Source organism: Ursus americanus, chromosome 9 (assembly GCF_024610735.1).
Source record: "Ursus americanus isolate L20-20 chromosome 9, mUrsAme1.1.p, whole genome shotgun sequence".
Taxonomy (NCBI): domain Eukaryota; kingdom Metazoa; phylum Chordata; class Mammalia; order Carnivora; family Ursidae; genus Ursus; species Ursus americanus.
In genome coordinates this window covers 30455138-30476983 of record NC_142135.1, presented here as the reverse complement: position 1 = coordinate 30476983, position 21846 = coordinate 30455138, and the positions used below count along the sequence as shown (strand labels likewise).

Here is a 21846-nt window from a genome sequence, read left to right as displayed (position 1 = left end):
GCATGCAGGTCCAGTTCATGTATGGATTAACCTCCCCCCCCCCTTTTTTTCCCCATTTGGAAAGTAAGTTCTTTTCAGCTATAAGCATTAACAAAGAACAAAAACAGAGCAGTGGAAGTTCTCTCTGTGGGGCTAAAGATTGTAACGAGGAAAAAGTGTTTTGGGAAATGTTAACAAAATTCTCCAACAGTAACCAACACCCCAAGCCTTGCAGCAAAATGCAAATTCTTGTGAGAGGCAGCAGTGTCTGAGAACTCGACAAAACACAGTGCTGGGCATGACCCTTGACTAGGTCCACCACAGCTATCCTGGCAACAGAGTCTGTGAGGCAGAGAGAAGAGTAAAAGTAGCCTAGGGAAGCAGGAAGAATCCTATTGAATCCACATTCTAAGCCCTTGTGTCTTGACTATAAGCACATTTGGAGGCTAGTGAAGAGGGAGGCATCACAAACGTGTTTTGTATGGTGCTTTCACGTAAGACGCTGGGTGTAGGCAAACCAAGTTCTCATGGTATTGAAGGATACGGATTTTTACGTTTAAGACGATGTCTCGACATCAGAAGCTGTAGGGCCATGACGAGCAGGGGCATTGGTATCCTATGACAGGATCTGTTCCAGTCCTGGTTCTGTCCTTTTTATCAGCGTGAGCTGGGGGATACTAAATAGCTCCCCCCTCATTTACTTCATCTGTAAAACCGTGGAGCACAGTAGAATGTCCAGTGTCCTTGAGAAACAAGACACAAAAGCAAAAGCTGCACAGAAGCCCCGTGTTATGCAAGTTGACCGACTAATGCCACACCTGCGTTTTACATAATCTTTCCTCATGGATTATGTAACACCTGTGCTGGCGTGGCTTCTTAACTTCTCTGTGTGTGTGCTTCCTGCTAACTGTTCTAACTCACTGCGTTTCCTAACTGCTAGTCTGAGCTCTCCTTCCATAGCTTCGGGCCACGGCTTCCTGTTCTCTCAGCTGAAACTGAGCAATTCCCTTCCCTCATTAATTTTGTAACCATGAAGCTATTTATGCAGTCTGAGCAAATACCCCCCTGCGGTTTCCTTTTTCTCTAAACTCATGTGAATCAAATTCTTTCCTTTTCTTTTCACACATACACGTAAACTCCAATTCCTTTTTCTGTTACTGCTTGCTCAAATTGTAGTTGATGAAACGTTGTCTGCATTGAGCCCTTCCAATTACTGAATTAATATTTTGTTTTCTAATGAAGGAACTATAACCCGTTACCTAAAAAGCTGATCAGTAGGATTTAAAGAAAACTTCCCTTTTATGCTACTTAAAACCATTTTGATTTCTTGCCATCCTTAATAAGGTAGCTGAAGCATGGGAAATAATTCCAAATATAGCTGTAAGTTAGTGCTTGACTTACTTTTTTTTAAGATTTATTTATGTATTTGAGAGAGAGACACACACACACAGCGTGCAAGAGCGGGGGAGGGGCAGAGGGAGAGGGAGGATCTCAAGCGGACTCCACACTGAGCGGATCCGAGGTGGGGCTAGATTTCATGACCCTGAGATTACAGCTCAAACCAAAATGAAGATTCGGATGCTTAACCAACTGAGCCACCCAGGCGCCCCAGTTAGTGCTCAATCTAAAATGATATTTAATTTAAACTTTAATTATATAAAGCATACAGTTAAGGATTATGTTACCCACAGAGACTACTGTTTTGGCCTAGGTTTCTTCTAAATGATAACTGTGAATGGCAGCTCACCCAGGTATTAACATTTCCTGGACCTGTTTATCATCTGAGCCACAGAAATAGCAAAAAAGCCATTTTCAGTAAAGCTGCTGTTTGTGAAATTCTACTTATTTATTGGAAATGACCTTATTGTGAGACAGCTCCCAAGAAGAGAAAGAAGGTATTTCCCCCAGATTCTGTTTGTTGAGTTCATTCCATAGGATCCCTTTGGACTCTGCATTTATTCTTCATGTCTGCAGACAACCGAGGATGAGCTAAGCTAAAATCCAACAAGAACAAACCCTTAGAGTCGTAAAGAAGAGCTGTTGTCCTGCGCGGTCAGATGGCGCTCAGGTTCATGGCGGAACCCTCCCATCTGAAGTGGGATCTTTGACTTGTCTTGCTCATTTTGGTCTTTTTTTCTGAGAGAAAAGGCTCCATCTTAGTAAAAAAAGGAAAAGTCAATAAGGAATAATTTAAACATCACTAACTCAGAAACGGAATTGAAATTGAAGACACGTCAGTGAACTAAAGTATCTTAGGTGTTACTGCAGATGTTAACCTCGGTGATTTGAAGTTAGATGGAACTGACTGAATTCCTACTTTACCACTGATAAGATTTTGTGACTTTGAAGAAGTCATCATCTCTCCGAACATCCATTTCCTTGTGCGTAGAACAGGAACAACATCACTTCATAGAGTTGCTGTGAGAGTTACAGAAGGGATGAGCTGCTAATTCTGGGACATGTGCTTGGGCAAAGCTTCCTCTTGAACAGGCCACCATGGAAAGAAAAAGCACATGGCCTTTTTTGTATCAGTTGCTACTGATGCGTAACAAACCAACTCAAAAGCCAGTAGCCTAAAACAACAACAGGTCATGGAGTTCATACTTCTTTGAGTTGGTAATTTAGGTAACGCTTGGCTGGTGGGTCTTCAGGCCTCCTCTGAGCTCCTTCATGCTTCTCATGCTTCCACAGTTGGCTCAATCAAAATAATGGAATTTTATGAATGTTTTTGTATTTTACATCTCTTTAAAGTGATATCTGAAATATTTAGCAACCACCTTGTCAGAGGCTCGGACCAATTGAATGCAGTTGTAAGGCTGGATCACCAGCCTGGATGCCCCCTGCCAGGTGATTGTCAGTCCTTTAGTTCCTGAATCATCCGTTGGTCTGAGGGGGCAAATGGAGGAGCCTAGACTTCAAGGGAGAGGACCATCTGGGGATTGGTGCAGTAGCTATCTATCAGCCAGTATGAAAGTATTTCTGATGCAAACTGTTTGAATGTTAGCCCTGTCCCATCCATATTACAATCTTCCTGTCCAGGTTGCCCCAAGACTCTTGATATCTTATTAATATACTTTACCCTGAAATTAGCAGTGGTGCCCCCTACATCGTGGTACAGCAATGATACTGCTTACATCCGCGTGTCTCTCCATCTCAGCTCTCACAAATTCTAGTAACCCCACACCAAGAACAAACACAAGTCATACAAATACTCCTTAGTAATAAGACAACAATCTTAATTAGGGAAATGATGGCAATAATAGGTAGTTTGAAAAACCATATTAAGTATTTTAATATTATAATCATTATATTTGTCCAGTGGGACAAAATAAGTCCAATTATTTTTTTTCATAATAGAAAATAAAAGTAAATTTGGTAGAGATTTTCCCAAACACACAATTCTCGAAGTGGAAAGAGACACACACCCTATTTCAAAAGGCATCATGGACGAAAATCATTAAGGAACATAAAACTGGAGGTAGAATGGGGGAAGCCAGAACCTCTGGGTTGGAATGCAGGAGTCTGCACTTTAAACAAATAATTCTTACTGGCACTGAAGTTGGAAAACTAATGGCTACAGACTGTCCACTGTATTGAAGAAATGCAATTATAAAACAGCACTAACCTGAATAATCAAGAGAGGGCTGTCAGCTTGCTAAAGAAAGTTTGAGAGATCCACTGATTACAGAATTCTGCTCTCTAAGCTGGTTAGGGGTTTTCCTCTGAGCTCTTTTTGCATAACCTCACCCTTAAGCCTGTCCTGGTAGCACTGATGCTTCCTCATGACTCTTTTTACTTGTATGGGAGCTGCATAAAGCTGACCAGGATTGTTCATAGCAGGCATCAGGAGGTAGTCACTGTCCTGAACCTGGACAGATAGCATGGAGGGGCTGTCCTGAAGCCCATGCATGCCTGCGAGTCCCATCCGCTGAGCAGGGGCATCAGTCCCATTGCTGTAGGCTCCAGATGGCATTACGGCCATAGCCCCTTGCCTCTGGGTCGTGACAAGTGGATCCCACCCTCTGATCAAACCACTCTACTTCAGCGCATTTCACTTTTATTCAATACTCTGCAAAAAGCTTGACTTAAGGAACTTGTATATCTTACCTTTCGTAAGATTTTTTTTTCACACTCTGTATCACATTGGGTGCAGGAAGAGGAAGCAGGAGGGAACATTGTCTTTTATAAATGCTTGCTATGCATATAGAGGTACATGGGATGTTGACTTTATTTAGATTCAAAACAGGTGGACCAAACACTTCAGAGAGCTTCCTTGGGTTTTAAAAAGATTACTCACGGCTCCAACAGATGCTTTGCAATTTCATCAGCACCATATGCTTTATACAGAGGCAGCCTCAAAAGGAAGATATACTTCCTTTGATGCCATGGGTTTCATTTTGTGCTTGCCTCAGTGAGAATGAATTCAGATACACTTTTTAGCCTCATCTGTTTACATTGTTTCAAGGGAGCAACCTGCCAGATAATTACCTAAATAAGGAGTTATTCTCTAGAGATAGACTGTCAAAATTCATTGTAATACCAAATACAAATGCTATTAAAACTACTTACGTGGGGAACATTTGGAAGCTCATGTTGGTCTGTCAGAATAGTAAATATATTGCATAATTTGGAAATCGTGTTTATGATGCATGTCTTCAAAACACACAGTATTTAGGAAGAGTTGATAAAGGTAATGGAAACTAAATAATTTAGAAAAATAAGTTCTGTGACTCTCCATTCCAGTTAGTTATTAAATATGGAATATCTTCAATTAAAATGTAAATGGAATTAATTGCATGAAGCTATCTGGATGATTTGTGATCACTGAATAATTTGCTAACAGGCACTGAACAATGGCCAAAGGAAAATAAAATTATTGCTTAATGATTCAAATTATGATATTTTATGATCATTTCTCTCTAGTGCTGATGGAATGTGACCCTGGACAAGTCTTTCTTAGCCTCCCAGTGTCATTGTGTTCCCATGTATAATATGAGGAAATGGAAACACTGTAAAATTCTTTGACTTTTTAAGTCATTAACTTTATTATATCTGTTTTCTCTGCCAACCAAGTTAATGAAAGAAGGACTAATTTTGGACTCAGATATGAATTCACATCTTATTCCCTTACTTCCTAAGTGCATGAACATGATAACCTTTGCCAGTTTCTTCACGTGTGACAAATGGAGAACACCTACCTCATGGAATTATGATAAATAAACAAGGAAGTATTTAAAACTCCAAGTACAGAATCCTTCACTTACAACTCATCAGGTCGCAATAAATTGTATTCCTTTTCTTATCCTTCATCATTTTAGATGTCTCAAATCTGCCTTGTCAGTGAAACCTTCTGGCCTCTGACCTCTGCTCCCTACAGAAAAATTATAATTCAGAGACTATACTAAAGGGATGATAAAATATAGAGCTATAGCAGATAAGACCTAAAAGATATGTATTTTTTTTCCTCCTAAATCATCTTGGTAAAAAGAATGATTTCTTCTATTAAAATAGTTGCCCTGCCTTCTGTTTCTTTTTCAGTTTGTCTTTGAGGTCTAACATCGGCCTTAATTTTTGTAAATGAAATACATCTGAATTATAAGAAGTGGCTTGCTTCCTGTATGTTGAAAAATCACTCCTCATTGCCCCTTTTCACTGTTTTTTCATTATTACTGGCTGTTGTATGTCAAAAATTTTAAATTAAAAATAACATGATTATGTGTTCATTATACAAAATATTAGAAAAAATTTTTTAAAATAGAAGAAATGAAGCATAAACACACTCTCCAAAGAGAGCAACTTTAAATGTAATTTACCAGGTTTCTAAACCACATGTGAACTACGTGTACACATTGACAAAGCACGTTGATACTCTACGATTCTAAGGTAAACACCCGAGTATGTGTTCTGCAAGGGAACTTTGGAATGTGCTTTGATTTGTTGCTCCCTGGTGTTGTTCCAGCATCTAGAGCATGCCAATCACAGATTATTCATTTATTTATTTATTTGGGGGAGTGGCAGAGAGGGAGGAAGAGGGACAAGTAGACACCGCACTGAGTGCAGAGCCCAATGTGGGGCTTAATCCCAGGACCCTGAGATCGTGCCCTGAGCTGAAACCAAGAGTCAGAAGCTCAACTAACTGAGCCACCCAGGTGCTCCAGGGTATACTCAATACCCTTTTGAACCTAACCTATTCCGTATATCGTTTTGGGCCAATAAATGGATTCTGTGGCATCCTTTTCAATGACTATATAGTATTCTACAGTATAGGTATATCACAACTTACTCAATAGATTCTCTATTAACAGACTTGTCAGATTTTCTGTTTCCTATAGTAGTATTTAATCAACATTCAGACAAATAAACCTATGCCTTTCCTCTTTATTATTGTTTGGATAAATTCATAAAAGTAGAATTTAGAATTGCCAAGTGCAAATAATCTATTCATGGTTTTAGAGAATTGTTACATATACTACCAAATTGTTCTCCAAATGATTATGTCAATTCACAGTCTGGTCAACTGAGATTGACTGTTTCCCTTCGCTTTCACAGATAGTAGGTATATGCTGAAAAAAATATATTAAAAGCCAGTTTTAAAAGATCATTGCATATGAAATGTTGTAAATACCCATTTCTGCGTTTCCTGAGATACAAGGTCCTATAACCCAGCAAGGATAAAATCTTGCTGAAATAGTGTGAAGTGTTTGACACTGCCCATTTAAGTTAATCCCAAACTGTTATGAAACCCAGAAACGCTGTAAAACCTTGTGAAATATTTGTAGCCTGTTAAGTGTTCTCCCCTCATGGAATCAAATATGAAATGTCTGTGTGGGAGCTGTTTTTCCAAGGTAAATAGATTATTTATATCTCTAGGTGCAAATGCTTTGAGATAACCCGAACATGTTGCAGCTGAATGTGGCCTTATACAATTTTCACAGCTCCTGCTTTCCTGCCAGTGCACTGTCATGGTGTGGCTTTGATGGTTTGATCTGAGTTTGACCCCCGGCCATGATTCTTGCTCACGTTTTTAACATCCACTCTTTTGTGAACAATGCATCTGACAGTATCCCATTGTGCTTCCTTGTGTTGTCTGACTTTGACATTCAGAAAAACCATGAAGACTGCTTCCACTGTGTCTGCATATTCAGATTTGAGATTTTTCCCCCTTGATACTTCTCATATATGTAGACCTGGAAGTCCAGAACCAATAGCTTTGTGTTTTCTGTATTAGATAGTGATCAATTTGAAATGATCAGTTCATGATTGCCAAAAGATTTAGATGTGAATTTGCTGTCTATGGAGTAGCTCAAAGAAGGCTAGCAACATAGCAGTTAGGTAAGAGACTGGTCAATAGGGTAGAGATGTAGAGAAAGGAGGGGAGTGAGAATTTAAAATGAGGAGTTAAATGGATGTTGAGAGAAAAAAACATGAAACTTGAACTTCAGTGCATGCTAGAAAGAGATGATATAAAAGTAGACAAAGAGACTAGCCTCCACATGCAGAGGAAAGAGGTTATTATGGAATAGAAAGTTGCCAAAAAATCAAAGGAGAAATTACAGTGTGAAAGCAGAAGAATGGCCAAGAATCATGCTTTAACTACAGAGATAGATTTGAACCGTGAGGCCTAGCTTAGAGAGATGGGGAAGAGATCTGAAAATAGCTCTTCAGTGAGGAATCATTTGAAACACGTGGTACCTACTGAAAATAAAGATCAAGGGAAAATAATTATTAGTTGTCAGACTGTTCAAATTAGCACATTCACATTTTTCTCTTTTTAAGAGTCAGTGATACCTGTCTTATTTTGAAGATCTTGAAATTATTTCTAAATGATCTGAGAAATGGTCAATTTTTCCAAAACAAAATTTTAATTCTTAAAATGTTATATGAATTTAGAGAGGCAGGCAGTGACCAATGTTTCAAAAACTCGCATATTAAATGGTATCTCCATGGGCCTGTTATTATTTGCTTGGAATTTGTAACTCATCTAAAGCAATCTATTGTAATAGAGATTGAGCTTTGGATATTCAAGTCCTAGCAGCTGAGTTAACTGCTGTGTGACCTTGGGAATCTTATCTTCTCTGAGCCTCATTTTCTTTATATATTAGTGGAAACCCTACCTTCTCAGTTAATTAAATAAAACAATACACATTAAATGTCAAAGTAGGCAGAGAAATTTTTTTAAAGATTTATTTATTTGTTTATTTATTTTAGGGACAGAGAGAGGGAGAACATGCACGCATGCAACTGTGCATTTGCAAGTTGGGGGGAGAGGCAGAAGGAGAGGATCCTCAAGTAGACTCCCCAGTGATGTGGAGCCCATGTAGGGCTCCATCTAGGACACATGAGATCATGACTGCAAGTGAAACCAAGAGTTGGATATTTAACTGACTGAGCCACCCAGGTGCTCCTAGGCAGAGAATTAATATAGGTTTCTTTCTCACCACCATCCCATGCAATGCAAGAAAAGTCTGTAGAGGTTTATGAAATGAACATACTGTAAAGTGGTGTAATTAAGTTAAAAAAAAAAACCAGGGACCACCATGAAGAGAGGAAATTGGCATTATCAGGAATGTGAGATGAAATTAGTGTTGGAGTTAAGCCCTAAATTTGTCTCAATTTCTTGCTGTCTCTATCAGGATGTTTTTGGTTAAAAGCAGCAGAAAATCAATCTCAAATTGATTTTAACAATAAAATAAATTCAAAGGCAGAGGTCAGCTTGACAAGATCAGGCTTGATCTATCCACTTAAATGATAAGAGAAAGACCCATACTCATGCTGTCTCTATTTCTTGACTCTAGTGCTAACTCCGTTCTGTGCAGGCTTCCCTACTTCATGGTCCCAAGATGGCTACGTGTTAGCATTCAGGTTTCTTTGTGATTAAGATGTCCAGTCTGAAGTAGCTAACAATCTATTATGGATGCTTGAGAACCTGTATCTCATACATGCTGTCTCACTCATACTCAGCAAAGAAGACTGTTTTTTCTACTCTCAAACAAAATCCTGAGCGTTGGCCTCAATGAATCAACTTCGAGCACTTGCCCATTCTTATCTCAATAAATGTGGCCTAGATATGGGGTTATGTCAATTACCTTCAGCCTGAGCCATAGATTCTATCATTTGGAGGTCAAGTCAGTTACCCCTGAAGCACGTGGATTACATTGGAGTAGGGTGCTATTATGAAAAGTAAGAGGAATATATGCTAGGTGGCTAAAAAGGCAGATATCCATCAGAGTAGCTGTGACTAAATGGGAAACATTGGGTTTTAAATGTATATCTGAGATATACATTTAAAAGAAAGGAAGCTTGAAGTTCATCTTATACTTCTGGGAATTAAATTCAAGGAAGAGTTTATTGAATTAAGTATTGTCAGAAGAAGGAGGAGAAGGAGGAGGAGGAAAAGAAAGAAAAAAGAAAAGAAACAAAGACAGTGTTTCGCAGAGACAATACATCCAGTAATGACTCCTAAGTTAGATCAGAAACACCAGGCAAATACTAACTTTTTGTATACATATTTTGTTTTCTGCTGTTTTGATTTAATGGGAGACATGATTTGGAGAATTTAGAATAGATTGCTATACAACCATTAGTCTTTCAAATAAAGCCGTTTTAAATGCTTGAACAGTATTCTATTGTTATTAATTTGAGATTTAGTTCTCTAAGAAGGGACCATAGCATAGCATTCTAAGATATAACGTAAAGCAAAGTTTCTTTATACTGAAGATGTCAGATCTGAAGTTTCTAACATTCTATTGTGAACAGCTGAGAGCCTGATTCTCAATTCATTACTGGTGTAGAAAGCCATGTGGCCTGAAAGTGCTCCCAACATCATCCCAATAAATACTTTGAATCTTCTCCAGCAACTGAGTCTGAGCCATATGGCTTATAATGAGTAATTTTTAATTCAAAAAAAAAATCATTCTTAGGAGAACCTTAGATGGCTTCTGGGACATCTGGTTTCAAGTAGCATGGCACTCTGCACTCTCAAATAGCTGTATTAATTGTCCTATAGAATGGGTTATTTAAGATTAGCTATTTAAATGTTGGGGAATGGGTCCTAAATATAGTGATTTTAGTTTGGGTATAATTAATGGTGAGCTAATCTTCTAAAAGTAATCAACCAAATCCAGCTGCTTCTGCCAGATAGAACAGCAGATTAGTTAGGATACTAATTTGGCTATTATAATAAAGGCCAAAAGATTTTATTTTTGCCCCATACAAAGTGTGAGGGTAAGCAGTCCTGGGCAGGTTTTTCAGTGTCAATGGTAGAGACTTATTCTAGTTCCTCTGGCATCCTTAATATTCATCTTCCATCCCTTGGTCCAAAAGAGGCTTCTCTACTGTTCCACTCTAACATCTACATTTTAACCAAGAAAAGAGGGGAAAAGGAAGGAAGTGACAGAACTTGCTTTGCAGGAGCATGGCCCAAAAGTCATCACATTGCTTCTGTTCATTTCTCATTGGCCAGAAACTAAGTGCTGGACAGCCTAGGGCCCAGTTAAGCCCTCTATCTCTGTAGAAGATGCGTACGTATAATAGGGAGAAAACTAGCAGGCTCTGTCACAGAGCGTCTGGAGAGAAAAGGCTGCATAACTTCCTATCCACCAAAGCTGAAATGCATCTGGCAATTCCCTCAATGAGTGCACCAGGTTGTCCAAATATAAACTAACATGAACAGAATATAAGATTTGTGTACATGAAAATAATGTGTCTACTTCAGTTACCATGGGTTATAGAATCCAGCATTTAAAAATAATAACATGCACTGTTTATTTCTCATCTCTAAAAATGCATACTTTTGTTTGGAAAGTTTGGAAAATACAGAAAAACATAAAGAAGTTAACAATCGACCTTAATTTCATTAGCCAGAAATAACCATTGTTAAGGGTTTGGTGCATTTCCTTTATGACTTTTCTCCATTAAGTCTTCTTTTTACTCATGTAATTGAACACATATTTGCATTTTTTAACCTAATACTATACAATTTTCTCACATTATTAAAATGGAATACTAATATCAGTTTTTATGTTTGCATTAATTTAACCTATAGAAGTACCAGAATTTATTCTGTTGCTAGTACTAGATACTTAGAATTTCCAGTCTTTGTTGGTATTAATAATGTTACTATGAACATCTTTGTGCATAAATTTTTGTCTGCATTTTGAATTATTAGAATAGAATCTTAAAAATGAAATTGAGGGGCGCCTGGGTGGCGCAGCAGTTAAGCGTCTGCCTTCGGCTCAGGGCATGATCCTGGCGTTATGGGATCGAGCCCCACATCAGGCTCCTCTGCTATGAGCCTGCTTCTTCCTCTCCCACTCCCCCTGCTTGTGTTCCCTCTCTCGCTGGCTGTCTCTATCTCTGTTGAATAAATAAATAAAATCTTTAAAAAAAAAATGAAATTGAATCAGAAGGTAAGAAAATTTTAAAGGCTCTAGGTCTATATTGCTAAGCCACTTTCCACAAAGAATATTGGAAATTTCTCCAGCTTGTTCTGCTAATCTCTTTCATATCACCCTCACTAACATCGTTATAATTAAGTAAATTAAAGATGCCTCACTTGGGAAAGGACATTCGCAGACCCCCTATGACTGATGAGCTTGAGTATGGTTTCATATACACCAGCAATGTTTTCATGTCTACATTAAATTCTATTATTTTGGTCATTTATTCACCCCTTGTTTTAATGCAAATATAAACTATCATGTGCCTGACTGAGTCACTAAAGCAGATAAAAGGGAATTATAATATCTCATTTAATGACACCTGCTTACATTTAATTTTAATTTAATGATAACAACCAACTTGATTCAGCCAAGAATCTTGAAGAGTATATATTTTTTAAAATGAGCAGGTATTGAATTGCTAAAATAAATGACACCTCATTTATTTATGTGCTAGAGCTCATGGAATTTTCTCAGAGGAGAGATTTCAGATTCTCAGTTCAAAGCACATTAACTCTAAATTTAGATAAAATCCTAACACATTTGATTATGTGATTTCCAAGCCCTTGACAGATTTAAAACAGCAAATTAGAAAAGAGCAACAAACATATTAACAACAAATAATGGTAGCTGAGAGATTGACAGAAGAGATAGGGATTTTGTATTGTTTATAACACACATACACACACCACCATCACCATCACCACCAGCAACAACCTGAAATTCTGGTTTTTGAAATTATAACATTTTTAGAACAATGCCACTCAATGAAATTACAGCTCCTTATATATTATTTTTACAAGAAGTTTTAATATCACAGAAAAAAACATTTATTATAAAAAAGCTGGATAAAACTTTGCACATAGAATTTGATCATAAATTTTAAAAATTGAAAAGACATCTTGAAAATAAATGCGCTAAAATATTAACTGTAATTTTCTTGGGCTTGTAAGATTTTTTTCTTCTACTTTTTCTGTATCTTTAAAATTTTCTAAAATGTATATATATTATTCTAATAAAGATAATTAAAGTTACATTATTTTTAAATAATATTCAATGGTCTAGTTAAATAGTTTATTGAGGGTCTTTTGGTATGTCTCTTGGATGCTATTTAAATTATTCTGTAAAGTAATGGTCATAATGATTACTCATACATTATGACATTAGAAAGGAAATTCTTAAATTAAGCAAGTCAGACATCATTATATATTTAGACAGGCTGTTCATGCTACTTAAATAATATTGCAGACATTTCACAAATTAAAATCATATTTCTGGTCAGTAGAACTGCAATAATTTAAATTTAAAAAAGTATTTTAAAAAATTTTACATATACTCATCTTGCATATAGGAATGGAATGGTTATGTACATTTTTTGTAGCATTTCTTCCATGTAAATTTGTTTCTTCGTATTTTGGGGGAATAACTTTTAACTTTACTTAGAGGAATTCATAGTATTATCCAGAAAATTATTAAATTATGAAATATTTTTACAATGTTACCTTGAAATAATCATCTGCAGATTTTCTGAACTAATCACATGGACAATTTAATTACATGATTTCCTTAATTAAATGATGGATTACACTGAACATATTTCTACATCTGCCTGTTTATAAGTCATTTTCTCTCATCCAAACCCACTCCTCTGGATTCAGCTTTGTGAGGCTAGGCTGGGTCTCCTGAAAACAAAGTTTCTGCTTTGCCAGCTGCTAACTTTTAGGCTCTGCCCATAGGGGGCACCAGAAGGAGACTGAAAAGCCGGAAGAGAAAGGGAACTCTGCTTGCCTGCCATTCCTGTGAAAATTTATCCAGCTACCTTTCCTTACTTTGGCAACCAGGGTTCCTTCCAGGAGCAACCCTCTCTAAGTTCCTATGTTTAATGATTCCAACCACTTCCTTTTGTTCCCAACCCCAGTGTTAGTAAGTGCCTCCTACAGTTGCCATCTTGGTGATAACTTGGTGTTATCAACTTTATCCCTAAACTGTTCTTTATATTCTGTTCTGTCCCCTGGCTATACTGACTGATACAGTAATTTGCTACAGCAGAAATATAGAGATTGATAAAATAATTTTCCTACTAGTTAATGTTATAAGTTAGCATGGATACATATGTAGTAAACTCTGATAGAAGTTATCTGAACTTTGCTTTGCAAAGAAAATTTCATATATAGGATATACCTAGTTCTATATGGTTCAGGGATATAAATCATAGTCAGTTCTTCTCATGCCCAGCATATCTTCCTTATCAACATCTTAAGGAATTAACAATTGACTATATATACTCTATATTTACGTGTATGTGTATGTACATGTGTATCTGTATGTATAACTTGTGGTATGTATGTGTGTACTTATATATATTATACACACATAGTTATAATTGTAAAAATATGACAGGAAGACAAGAAGGAAAAAACTTACAAATTTAATGTGGTTGTAAAATAGTCCAATCATTAGTTCAGAAAATACATTAATTTCATTGTCTTATTTACGTCTAAATTCTGGACTCAGTACTAAATTCATTGGTTAATAAAATACTTAGCACATCGGGCTACACGTTCATCAGCTCAGTGGTGTTTGCATTGTTCCTACCAACAAGGTTGTTCCATCTTCCCATTTACTCTCTATCCTGTTCCTACTATCAGCCACTACATTTGACCTTAGTTAAAACCTAGATAAATCTTCTCAACTTTCTTCATGCATAGGAAGAAAATATACCAAACTGTCCTTCAATGAACGCCATGTCCTGTATTGCTGACTTGGACTGACCTCTCCTAGCTCCTGAAATTCTTGGCCACCTTTGCCTGTCCCTCGCCATGACTATTTTTATTCCTGAATTTTTGAGCTTACTCTGGGTTCCTGGCTTGTCCCAGACCACATTTCTGGCTTACTGCTGCCCTTTTGCCACAATTTCCTGTTGATGCCTGGCTTGGTTATATAGTAACCATGTGAAACTCATCCCTTTCTATCTCACATCCTATAATTGCCGTTCCTTGACACTTGAAACTCCTCAGAATTCTGGTTCTCCTATGTGCCCTTCCATCTTCCCTAAGACTAGGGTTAACATTAGCCATGCTGCCCAAGCCTGCCAGCCTCTACTTAAGTAAAATGAGTAGAAAAGCCCAGGCCAAAGTGGGAGAAGGAGGGGACTATTTTTATATGTCTGGTTATCTCTGAGTATTCAGGGAAGGGTGTTATAAAGCCTTATGGCTGAGCTTGTCAGCTTTGGAGTCAGAATAGACTGAGCTCAAATCTTGGTTCAGTCATTTACTAGTTGTGTGATCTTAGGCAAATTTCCTTCTCTCTCTCCACCTCAATTTTCTTAGGTATAATATGAATACAACATATCTGCCTCAAAAATTTTATAAAGATTAAATTGAATAATCCACGTAAATTTCTTAGAATTGTTCAGCACAGAAAAAGCACTCAAACGTTAGCAGTGTTTATGTTACCCTTCAATAATGCTACTTAATGGCTTTGTTGATGTCTAAAATTGAATGTCCTAAATGACTGTTTTCCTGACTTATGAACATTAGGGGAGGGTTATTAAGTAGACATGCTTACTTACACAACTATTGAACCCTCCATCTCTATGTGGCATCTATTTCCATAAATGAAAAAGGGAGAAAAGTCAGTACTAATAAAATCCTTCAGAATGTAATTTCAGTCTGTGTTTGAAAGGCCCAACGATTGTTAGGAATCTGGAAGAAGCAGTGACCAGAATAGAAATCTTGGAACAGCCTGTTCCAAAGCCAGGTTTCTGGATAAAGCAATTAATGGTCTAGCTCGGTTTGTATTTAGATTCGAGTACCAGATGAAAGATACTATTTTCACCCATGAAAGTGAACCTGCATGTAATTGGCTAACATTTTTTTGCCCTACACAGTGACTCCACAATGAACAGTTACCAATAATATACGTCTGATTGATAGATAGATAGATAGATAGATAGATAGATAGATAGATAGATCATTCTTAATCTAATCATACATTTTAATGATCAAATAACTCTAAAGAACTTATTAGGGTTTGCAGAGTTTCTTTGTAAGCATGATCATAATTGATCACATTTAACTTACTTTCAAGATTTCAATAGAAATTGGTCTACTTTTCTGTATGAGGAACTGACCTAAAGATGTAAAATTCATGTGTCTAGTGTAACACAGCTAGTAATCAACAAATTGTTTACTCCAAATTTGCTACTCAAATTTAGTGTTCTTTCCATTATTGCAAGGTGATGCCAATATTCTCTTGCTACTTCATAGAATGTCATAGAGTTTGAAAGTAACAATGGTAAAGATGAATACCATTAATATTTGAATACCTTAATATTTGAAGAAACCAACTAATCGACAAATCAAGGTAATTATGAAGCCTGGTTTTAGAGACTCACTAAAACAGTTTGATTTATTTTCCCACTCAAAATATTGAGAAGAAAATATTTAGTTTCAGATATCTCTTCCAGAAAGAGAGAGAGAGAAGATATAACAATAACCAAGATTTCAGTGTTTATTACATGCCAGGTGCTACGGTAAGCATTTACATGATTCATCTGATGTACTGCTCATGAGAATCCCACAAAGTAGTTACAACTTTCACTAAATGGATGAGAGAAAAAAAAAAAAAAAAGCTTAAAGTCTAGAGAGGTTAAGTAATTTGTCCAAAGTCACACTCTCTCTCCTAAGGGGGAAGGGGTCAGGATTCAAACTCAGAATAAGTTCTGAGCCCATATTCTTAATCACAGTGCTATATATTCTTGATTTTATATAATTTGGTGTTAACAAATGTATATTTCTTCAATTCAGTGAGGTTTAGGGTAGCAATCATTGGTTAAAACTCCAAAAGTTTTCGTAGTCTTATTGCAGCAGCCCAGATGCTGTTGTCATCCTAGGCTCACGGTGGAAGCGCGTACACTCTGACTGACCACACACTGCCAGCCAGCTGCACGGAATCACTATTTGGGATTCCGCTTACACTGATGACCAGCATTTTCTTCTGTGTATGACTGACAGGCAGCTGTGACTCTAAATACACGGAACGATGCACAGAGAATATTTTAAATAAGAATCGTTCCAAACATTGTATCTTTTTTTTAAACATCTTAACCATTTTTTTCCATCTTAACCATTTTTAAGTGTACAATTCAGTAGTGTTAAGAATATTTGCATTATTGTAAAAGAGATACTCAGAACTTTTTCATCTTGCGTATCAAAAACTTTATACCCATAAAACTGACTTTTTCCCATTGCCCCTTGTCCCCTTAATGCTAGCCCTTGGTAACTACCATTCTACTTTCTGTTCCTTTGAATCTGACTACTTTAGAGAGATTATATAACTGGAATCATACAGTATTTGTCTTTTCGTGACTGGCTTATTTCATTTATTAGTGAAAATAAAAGTCTGTGTGCTTATTAGCATAAAGTTCTCAAGGTTCATCCATATTGGAGCATGTGACAAGATTTCCTTCCTTTTTGAGGCTGAATATTATTCCATTGCATGTACATATTGCATTCCATTTATTTATCGATTAATGGACATTGGGTTGCTTCCAACTCTTGACTATTATGAATAGTGTTGCCCTGAACATGAGTGTGCAGATATCTCTTTGGGACCCTGTTTTCAATTCTTGTGTATATAGGTACAGAAGTAATATTTCTGGATCTTTTGGTAGTTCCATTTTTAATTTTTTGAGGGCCCTCCCTATTGTTTTCCATAGTGATTACGCCATTTCACTGTCCTATGCACAGTGCGCTAGGGCTTGAATTTCTTCACATTCTCGTCAACACTTGCTATTGTCTATAAAATATTATATCTTTTTCAGGTTTTGGTGAAGCAATATATTTTTGATTTCAGAAATGTACCTCCTTGAAGCCCTCTAAATGTTTAATTTCAGGAGCTAAATATTTCCCAGAACATTCCTTAAGTAAATGAGTAACTTGCTCTTTTGAACCTAAAACACATACTTGTTTCTTCATTCTTTTCGCTACCACTGTCTTATCCAGCTCTAAAACCTTCTTCAAATTAGTCAGAGGGAGACAAGTGGGAAGGTGTAGACTTCTCACTTTGACAGTCTGCTAAAGATGGAGGGAAAAAATGGTGCTATTCAAAGACACTCTGTGCTTGGAGATTTAGAATTTAGGATGGAAATAGACGTAGCAAGAATGTTTGAAAGAGAAGTCACCAACCCACTGCTGCTAAAGATGGAGGGAAAAAATGGTGCTATTCAAAGACACTTTGTGCTTGGAGATTTAGAATTTAGGATGGAAATGAAGTAGCAAGAATGTTTGAAAGAGAAGTCACCAACCCACTGCTGCAGAAGGCTGAATTCCAAGGAAATATGCCCAATATCCATGAAGCTGAGAAGTAAGTTTCTGAAGTCATGCCTTTCTATTTTCCTATTTCTCATTTACTTGAAACGTCAGTCATCAGTTGGGGGAAAGCATGTCCTGCTAGTGAAGCATGGAAATTAACCAAATGATAGGATCTTATGCAAGTAACAGTGGATTTGGGTATTTGTATAGTGACCCTATTACCAGAAATTGCCAGCGTTTGGCTTAAAGAAAAGAGCACTAGTTATATTAGTTGTCTATAATATTGTGATGCTGCAGTATGAGTTGAAAAAAAAACTCTTAAAGACATTCATCGTATTTCTATTATTGTTTGATTTTTCTTGTTTACATTTCTCATTTCGCTAGAAGAAACTTCTAGAAGCAAATGTCTTTTTCACTCTAAACATTAGAACAGGAGAACAAAGTGAAATTGTAATATGTTTAATGTCACATGTTCACAAGAAGGTAACAATAGAGTCTCAAAAGAATTGTTAATGTGCAAAAAAATCAGAAAATTTTACCTTTTACAGCCAGTGACTGATAAATTTTCTAATGCCATCACATAATTTATAAAAATAATTGATAAAAAAATAGCGAGACAGATTTTTTTTAATGTAAAGAAAGACAAATATTGGCCTAAACTCAGGGTAGCTCACTTGAAAAGAAATAAAAATAACAAAAGCCTATTAGGTTACGTAAGACAAGATTATGTGGAAGTATAAAAGTTAATAATAAGCTAAAAACAAGGCACTTGTTCTGTGAGACAGCTAAAAGTAGCAAACCTGAGGACAATGCAGTTTTCTTTTCTGTATTTATTTTGTGTTATGATTATCTAGCATGATGAACAAAGTAGAAATGTCCCTGCCATTATAGAACTTACTATAATTTCTTCTTTGTGGTAAGTATTCAACAATGGAGAATACTTTTATTTTTAAATAAAAATAGGGAGTCTTTTACAACATTTCAACTTAGCCTTTGCTAATCTTAGAAAGCCAAATTCCTTATTAAATTTTGGGTAAGCCTGTATAATAACAAAGTTGGAGGGAGAACACTACATTTTATAAAGTACAAGAAAAAAAAAAAAACCTCATGAAGCAACAAACAGCAGCGTTAGGATTTCTGTTTTTTTTTTTTTTTTTTTTAAAGATTTTATTTATTCGACAGAGATAGAGACAGCCAGCGAGAGAGGGAACACAAGCAGGGGGAGTGGGAGAGGAAGAAGCAGGCTCATAGCGGAAGAGCCTGATGTGGGGCTCGATCCCAGAACGCCGGGATCACGCCCTGAGCCGAAGGCAGACGCTTAACCGCTGTGCCACCCAGGCGCCCCTAGGATTTCTGTTTTTAGAAATAATTGCTAAAGCTTATCACTTGACTAGCAGGCTTATTTTATGAAGTAATCATTTATGTATAATACAATGAGACTTTGGAGAAGTCTATGGAATTGGTCACAAAGTGGTCATGAAACAGATTTCTTAGAGAAAATTGGGATAGAATAGAGAAAAATAGAGACCTTTGACTTTTCCAGGGGCCTTTTTAGTAGTAGTTGGAAAATAATAAGTAATGTGCAACCATAGTTATAACAGTATTTTATTTCTTTCTAGTCTAGCAAAGTCTTCAGTCAATGCAATAATACGGGAGGACAATTTTCTGATGGACACTAGCAACATAGCCAACAAGCTATTTGACTTATTTTGTTACAATACTCATTTCAGATAGTAGATGGATTTCTGTGAAGTTCTAAGAATTATGTCTTAGAATGTTTAACCACATATAATTACTCCAAACTGCCAGTCCCTCAGATGTCTTCTGGAGTATCCTTTTGCTCACTGGGTGTCTCCCTCTTGCATGAGACCCCCTTTAAAACAATTCCATAGAATTAACTACTGTGGCATCTTGGTAGTAACCTACCATGGCATCTGGTTTCTAGAAAATAGACTACTTTGCTCTGCCATTGGTGGGAGTGAAGCTCGGTGTCTATACAGATTCCTTCCCTTTCTCTGGCCCACCAGCTCCAGCTAGGTTCACTAGTCCCTTTGAAGACACTTACTTGGCTTGACATGAGGAGGAAAATTTCCCTAGTCCTTGCCCAAACCATATGAGGTTGGGGATGGAAACACAATATACTGACCACTTTCTCCAAAGAAGTTCTTATTAATTAATTTTTTTTAAAGATTTTATATATTTATTTAACAGAGAGAGAGCACAAGTAGGGGGAGCAGCAGGCAGAGGGAGAAGCAGACTCCCCTCTGAGCAGGGAGCCCAATGTGGAACTCCATTCCAAGACCCTGGGATCAAGACCTGAGCTGAAGGCAGATACTTAACCGATGAGCCACCCAGACTGCCCTCCAAAGTTCTTTTTTGGCATCTTTCATATCAACTGTTTCATACCTTTTAGGTATCTAGTGGGCCAGTGCTGGCCGAACCAATGTTATAGTCTCCTAGCATCACTTTTAGGATATGGAGATATTTGGTACCTAGTTCACAGTTTCAACCATGGGGTCCTCAGCCAAAACCGAAACAAAGTTCTACTTCCATAGCTTCTATACTTCTGATAGATGTAGTTATGCTAGCTTTTAACTTATTCTTTCAATTAGGGTTTAAAAAAAACCCTTTTTCAAGGTTATGATTGATATACAAAAAGCAGTATATATGCAAGTGTATAACTTCATTAGTTTGGAGATAAGTATCTCATGTATCCGTGAGGCCATCCAGCCCATAAATATCCATCACCTCCAAAAGTTTTCTCCCACCCTTCTTACTTATTTATTCTATGATAAGAATACTTAACATAAGATCTGCCCTCTTAGAATTTTTTTTTAGTATACATTATTGTAAACTATACCCATTATGCTTCCCAGTAGATCTTTAGAACTTGCTCATCTTGCATAATTGAAACTTTGACCCTCTGACTAATAATTCTCCCAAGCCCCTGTTAAGCACCATTCTACTCTCTGCTTCTATGAGTCTGGCTATTTTAGATTGTTCATATAAGTGGGATCATGTAGGAGTTACTCTTCTGTATCTGGCTTCTTTCACTTAGCATAATGTCTTCCAGGTTCATCAATTAGGTTTTTAGTTGGGAGAAGGGATTGTGTTTTGTGGAAAAGACCATTTAAAGTTATTTCTGTTTATATGTATAACTTATAAACTGAATATTAATTAGAAAGCACAGTTTTTCTTTAATATTTAAGCACAATTCATAAGTCTAGGTATTTTTGTATAAAAATATAGTTACTTGATTCCATTAACTCATAACAGATTAGGTTCCCTTGAAATTTATTCCCATTTATAAACCTAGTTAAACTTCTTTAAACATTTTATATTATGCTTTTTCAACAAACACTACAAATACCTAATGGGGCAAATTTAAAATACAATAAGCCAATACTTTCTAGATACTTAACTCCTATAAAACTAATAAATCAAATTTATAAGTGTAGTGAATTAGATTCTCCAAAGCATTTCAAACATCATAAAATCATACCTGGAAGCAAGACTTCCAGTTAAAGATGGCAGACGAAATATAACCATTAAGGTTTGTTTCTTTTCAATATTCAACTTAAATGACAGTAAAGTGATTTTTTAAAAGAAGGAAACAAGGACAAAGGGCAAAATACAAAAGAGGAAATAATAGCAACAATTTTGGAAGCTGGAAAGCAGATAGCTTAGGAGACAGAGTAGCTGACAGAAAAGTTAAGAGGCACCAAATTGTAGCGCAGAATTCCCAAAAGACGGTGATATTGAGTCTGAAAGATTAAAAAAATCTGTTTCTAAAGTAGATTGGCCCAAGAGAAAAGACCTGAAGTTATGGACATTTAAGAATTCTATGAATCAGCTCCACCAGAGGATCTTACAGTAAAGAGTACAGCCTGTAAGCCTCATTGCCAATAAGCTTTTTTAGTGTCCTGCTCTTAAATGGGAAAGCTGTTGGGGTGCATTCCAGAATTTAAACCCCCTTCAATTTTTAATTTAAGCACTCTTAAATTACAGCTTCTAATATGAGAATATTGACCAAACCAAACGCACAGAGAAAAAAAAAATTGGAAGGACAGAAAATATATGGGGGCCCGGGAGACTCCTAAAACATCATTAATAGT

General features: G+C 36.7%; 1 protein-coding gene across 3 annotated transcripts in view; it reads left to right on the top strand.

Moving 5' to 3' along the window:
• OXR1 (oxidation resistance 1) overlaps positions 1-21846 on the top strand; it is a 433246-nt gene that overhangs the window by 254241 nt on the left and 157159 nt on the right. Inside the window, exon 1 of one of the 3 annotated variants that reach the window (XM_045805807.2) lies at positions 17390-17783. The exons of the other annotated variants lie outside the window; for them this stretch is intronic. Within the exon in view, the coding sequence (XP_045661763.2) occupies positions 17771-17783 (13 nt within the window). The 5' untranslated portion in view covers positions 17390-17770. Of the gene's footprint in view, positions 1-17389; positions 17784-21846 lie in introns of those variants that run through there. 3 annotated transcript variants of the gene reach the window in all.